The 6,000-nt window shown below is 45.5% G+C and overlaps 1 protein-coding gene and 1 non-coding gene across 3 annotated transcripts in view; one reads left to right on the plus strand and one right to left on the minus strand.

Moving 5' to 3' along the window:
• The window catches only part of LOC142557414 (complement C3-like), a 142,776-nt gene extending 137,647 nt beyond the window's left edge, over positions 1 to 5,129 (minus strand). The window contains exons 1-2 of one of the 2 annotated variants that reach the window (XR_012822768.1): positions 4,958 to 5,129; positions 541 to 701 (exon numbers count right to left, since the gene is read on the minus strand). Coding sequence is in view for 1 of the 2 variants with exons in the window: in XM_075669237.1 (XP_075525352.1) it covers positions 541 to 701; positions 4,958 to 5,025 (229 nt within the window). In the remaining variant the exon portion in view is untranslated. The remainder of the gene's footprint in view (positions 1 to 540; positions 702 to 4,957) is intronic. The other variant, XM_075669237.1, reaches the window with a different exon arrangement.
• Positions 99 to 171, plus strand: TRNAS-CGA (transfer RNA serine (anticodon CGA)). The gene has a single exon. It is a non-coding gene; the product is annotated as a tRNA-Ser (tRNA).
• Positions 5,130 to 6,000: the final 871 nt, after the last annotated feature.

Below are 6,000 nucleotides of genomic sequence, written 5' to 3' on the forward strand. Positions count from 1 at the left end.
ATATATATATATATATATATATATATAAAGCGAGAAGAAAGGAGGTTAACCGAGGGGCCCGATTTTTATTAGTGGGCCCGATTTTTTAGGGAAACCGCGCCGCGGTAGCTCAATTGGTAGAGCATCGCACGCGAAATGCGAAGGTTGTGGGTTCGGTTCCCACCTGCGGCAAGTTGTTTTTTCATCCACTTTAATTTCCATTAAGTTATCGTTTCTTAATTTCATTTATTAAGCACAAGTAATTTCCCCTATGTTGTCCTTGGTGTGAGTGTTTGTTGGCTTCGTATGATATATATATATATATATATATATATATATTCCGGCACACCGTCATTTGCACTTCGCTCCTCGAAGAGGCAGTGCGTGTGTCGAGTGAGCTCCTGAACAAAACTTTGCAATGTGTACGGTGAACGCAGTTTAAATCTTTGGGATACGAAACGAAACCTCAAAGAGGTCCGATGTAATTCTAACGCATTTCCGTCAAATTTACCGCTAAATTGCCACACAATCTTTTTATTCATGTTTCGCTATTGGGCTTACCTTCACCGATGCTGATGGTGTCTCGGAAGATCGTGTGCTGTCTCTTCGGGAAATCCTGTAGGGTTAAGGTGACGTCCTCTGATGACTCCCGGTTGAAGACCACAAACGTCTCCTCAACTCCAGGTCTTACTTCTCTGGGAGCTATGACCATGCAGCTTTGCCTGCGAGTTTAATATTTTATTTTATTTTGTTCTTGTTTTTGATTTTCTTTGCTTTTTCTGCAGCAACTACACTGAAGAACTTTACACCATTTGGAACGTATCTTGTGTCCCCACAACGTCACCTGCCTTTTTTTGCGTTTCCTTTCCCGAAAACTCTTCTATTTTTGTGGAGAATGCTTTGTCCCACTGATAATCTGCGCGCCGTCCATGACCTGGAGGTACTAGGCGCGCAGCGTTAAATAAATGGAAGGCATGCAAGAGAGATGACGATTACTGCTTGAGGACAAGATAAGCTGCCAAGAGTGCAAACTGTTCTTAGAGTGTAACTGTTTAGTGGATACTTAAAAGGCAGCTTCAAGTTCATTCCCGTGAAATATATTCTTGAAAACTCCATTTTCATCTTTCTAGCGAAAGAATACTTGTTGGCATGGAAAGTGAAGGGAACAGTACCCCTCCTCCCGCCATTACCTTTTTTTTTTGTTATTTCGGGCGAGAACGTTATTATTTCTTGGCTTCATTATCTGTTGGTCTTATATGGTTGTGAAGACCAAAAATCGGCCCACTTGGTTTCCTCTTTCTAGTGTGGTATCGCGTTAATATTACGTCAGTTACTTTTAACTACGCTCGCAAATTTTGGTCGTTTGAGTGTAGAAAAATTTCTCACAACCCACGGCATCGAGTTTGATCCTTGGGCAATGCACGTTCCTGGTGTTTCTGAAGTGTGTCTTGCGCAGTAACCACGCTTGCCAAGAGGTTAGTGATCTTGTTTAGCGATAACTTTGTTTTATGCTTCAAAATGTAATTCAGCCAGTCTGTACTTACAGACTACAAATAGAATCTGTCGAGTTTTTATAGACTAGCTTATTTATCTACAGGAAGTACTCAAAGAGTGTACAAATAAAGCACGGTGTCAACTCTATTTTCTTCAGAATATTTGGAGTCCATAATGAATGTATAAAACTTATATATGTATGTATGTTTCTCGAGCGATAGTGTACGACCTTAAGTCCTCAGGTCGTCTATGAACGTTCTACAATGTTCACAAAGACATCTATGAACTTTACATAAATTGAGCGAGAACCCGCCGCGGTAGGTAAGTGGCTATAGCGTTGCGCTGCCGAGTGCAAGGTCACGGGTTCGATCCCCATCCCAACAGCCGGATTTCGTTGGGGGCCGAAAGCAAGAACGCTCGTGCAGCATGGCATTGGATGCAGGTTAGAGAACTCCGGGTGGTCAAAAATTAATCTGGAGTCCCCCGATATTCATAATCAGATCGAGGCTGTTAGCGCCTAGAATTTGTTCATTTTCTCGTGCTGACAGAAAGATAGAGAGAGTAAGTGCAATCTTCACTGGTTGTAAAAAAAGAATATCTATTTACATCCGAGCCAGTGTATGCCGGGCGTAACTCACCGTTCTTCTCCCATGTCTCGTTATCACTATCAACGGTGCCACACAACATCACCTTCACGGCCGTCTATGACATTTTGGTCACAGCTGGCGTGCCTTAAACGCCTTGCTGACCACAGCAGTCCAACGTGTGGAGCGGGCACAAAGCTAACGAAGCTCCTCCAGCTGGGGTGCTACTTCGGGCCCCGTCTAACCCCACATGCGTTGTCGTATTCTGTCATGCAGGCGCGTTTGAGCCAATCGGGGGAAGCGCAGCCTCGCTCTGAGCCAATCAGAAATGACACGGTGGCGAATTCCACAACGGGGCCGAGGTGAAAACTGTTCGGAGTAGTACTTAAGCAGCGACGGGTACAGATCGGATTGGATTACAGAAATCTTAATGTCAACGGCGACAGCGTTTCACTATTGCAGGTTCGGTTCCGCACTCGCATTTAAACAGTACATTTACCCGTACTTACAACATACTTAAATTCAGTCACAATCGCTAGCGTCAAGTAAATGTGCAAGTCTAGAACTTAGTCTTTCTACACTTACTTCCAAGAGCCATCTCAAAACGCCTCCTACTGCGGTGAAGGCGATACCGAAAAAAAACTGCTTCAGCGTTTCCTCTTCCCCATTACTCAGGAACTTAAAAAAAAAACGTTCATTGAATAGCGGTACACGCCTACTGGCACATATCCAAGTTTGTCCAATGGTTGGTTTCAAAGCATGTTACCTCAGCCCAGCAGCCCGATGGGATACCGATTCGACAAACTGCGTAGTGACCCAGCTAGGCGGGAAAACTGGTCACACACACACACACACACACACACACACACACACACACACACACACACACACACACACACACACACACACACACACACACACACACACACACACACACACGCACACACACGCACGCACGCACACGCACACACACGCACACACACGCACACGCACGCACGCACGCACGCGCGCACACGCACGCACAACCCCAGAAAGTGCGTGAAGTACCCCAATAATGCTAACGGATTAACAAAGAGGTATCCACCAGTGACCCTTTGTGGCCCATCGTGCAACATTACAGGCAGCACCCACCAACAGTCCAAGTGTTGAAAAGAGGCAAATAATGTTCTCTTCAAAAAAAAAAAAGTATATGGATTCCACGATTTGTGGGAATCGGTTCAAGCTAATCTTTCATTGGTGCTTGCGATGCACGATGTTCTTGTTTAATGACCAATAAACGTACTTATAGTTGTCGCGTAACCCCACGAAGGCAGCTTCTCACTGTGCTGGTACTTGAACATGGTGGGCACAATAACTTCAGTGCACCATATTAACACACGTTACACAGCTTGTTTTTTTTTTTCACGGTCCCGTTTTCCGGAGGATTATCGCGATTATTGATTTGTCGTCGCTCGGCGCAGGACGTGCCTGTCGTGTTGCCACTTTTTTTTTTTTTGCACAGCTTAAAATGGCGGCCACGATGATGTAAATGCAAACCATCACATGACAGAGTTGGACACATTTTCACTGGGAGACACCTCGGTTAACGTATACTTCTGCCTCTACAACATCCGGATATTATGCGCATGATGCGAAGGAATGAAGCTGGTGTAAGACAACGACGGCATGAACATGACAACAACGGCATGCACGCTGACAGAGGGACATCCATGGCGTGACAGCGCAAAGATGGCAACGCTGAGGACAATGGCGTGTCAACAACGCGATGACATCATGACGGTGAGATAATGACGAAAGAATGCTGATTATGTTGGCGACGATGGATCGAACAGTGACTCCACCACGTCGACGCAATGGCGACGACGGAATGATGACGCAACGATGGCTATTACGTGTCGACAAATTAATGATAAAAAGGGAATGGAGGCGATGAAATGACGATGGAATCATGGCGGCGTGTGTGTGTTGGAGCTCTAATCCATGCGCACAAACAAATAAAGCTTCGCTTTAAGATGAAACGCGATGCTCGTAATTGTCTTTATTTGCCACACCATTGCAACGTGTTTATGGCCCGCACCGGTCAAACATCCAATGTAAAGGAATGTTTACCTTTATGCACTTCGCTGTGCACAAGCTATGACGAAATGCCAACGGCAGTTAGTGCGAATGCACACTGTGGGGTGTCAGTGCAGTTATGTCACGAGGACGAAGGGAAACTTTGATATTGACAGAAGAACTGTAAGGCCGAGGTGCACGCAGGGACAAGCGCGGTGCGAAATACGGTGGTACGGTTGACTGTTTTCCGTCTGTTTCATTGTCGCGTGCGCAAGCTAATGAGAACTGCCCCGCGAGCACATGCCTTCAAGTTTGCCAGGCAACGCGACTCGCTCAGTGACTCGACAAGATATGATCACGAGTAGCAGCCACCGTGGTCGGCAAAGAAAGCTTTGCGTGAAAGCTCTGGCAATGCCGCGTGCCGTACACACTGCTGTGCAGGATCGGCCCACCATGTCGCCATCATTGATTACATAGCCTCCAAGATCGGCTGGCCGTGCTGCCATTGTTGATTACATGGCCTCCGGGATCGGCCCAGTTTTCACTATATTTTCCGCGCGGTCAGGCCACGTTTCTCGGCGACACAAACGACGGAAAGCTGAGCTAGTTGGTAAGGATTCATTATGCAAAAAAAGAGGTGAGCCGTGCAGACAGGACACAAGAGTAGAAAAGTGGACGTTCGTGTTGTCCACTTCTCTACTCTTGTGTCCTGTCTGCGCGCCTCACCTCTTTGTTGACACAAACGACAGGCCTAGACTACCGCGGGGAGGTATGCATAGGAGAAAGATTAGCTTTCAAGTAAAATTTTTAACAGGAAAGCGTAACGACGATTTCGGAATACTCACGTCGGCGCCGCAAAGACGAGGCACAGCCACAAGAGCCGAATTTCACCGAGTGCGACTGGCATCCGCATGCTCGTAACTGTTCACCGTTACGAGAGCGCTCTCTCCAACGGCTGCCAGGACCGCAAAGGCACCACAGACGACTCTGAGAGACGGGCAGTTTGGTTATCGGTGCCCGCTCGTCCAAAATACGCTGTGAGCGGCGTCTCCTCGGTGTTATCTATCTATGGTTTCGCGTTTCGCGGTCGGCGGAGATGTAGACGCTTATCTGCAACCGTAGCCAGTTTGTTGTGGTCGCTGAGACAGCGGCGACCACAACCGATGCGTGCCTGGAAGTGATGTGGGCTGGACGGCATTGCATGTTGGCGTGCAATAGAAACAAGAAGTTTGGAGGATGCTTAAGCATCCGCCTTTAAGAGGAAGCTTTTGCTCGGGCCCAACTCCGACGCGGCCTAATCAAATACATGTAAAAAGCAAAAACGCTTGTCTTAAATAACCCCTGGACCGTTTTTAATGAAATGTTTGTTGCATTTGAGAAATTAAGTTAAATTCTAGTGACAGTTGGAAGCGGAATTTTGATTTAGGTCCTCAATTTTGTTGAAAGAATTTTAATGAATTCGCATGTTTGAAAAAAAAATAGATGCACGAAGTTTATAAATTAATTGCTCTGCATCAAGAACAGATATCGCGGTTCTGTAAACGCCACCCATTAGATCATTCAAGGTGGACAAATTGCATATGTCAATTTATATGTTACGTGAAATTGTCACGTTGGGTTCTGAAAAAGCTATATTTCCATATTACTGAATTTTTTTTTAGCTTAAGTACACAGTACACAGAATTCTGATATCATTTTTCCTTGCTGAGTTACAGAGTTGTAAACATGATACTTTCGTTTTCTGAAAATTTTCGATTTTTGCCTATTGTTAATAAAAATTTTTAAACCAAAATGTCACTAGATTTTAAGTTTGTCCTTTAAGTGTAACAAACCTCGTCAAAATAGGTGCAGTGGTTGCCGAGGAAAACGAATTCTCCTTTTACATGTA

The sequence above is a fragment of the Dermacentor variabilis genome, chromosome 9 (assembly GCF_050947875.1).
Source record: "Dermacentor variabilis isolate Ectoservices chromosome 9, ASM5094787v1, whole genome shotgun sequence".
NCBI classification, from domain to species: domain Eukaryota; kingdom Metazoa; phylum Arthropoda; class Arachnida; order Ixodida; family Ixodidae; genus Dermacentor; species Dermacentor variabilis.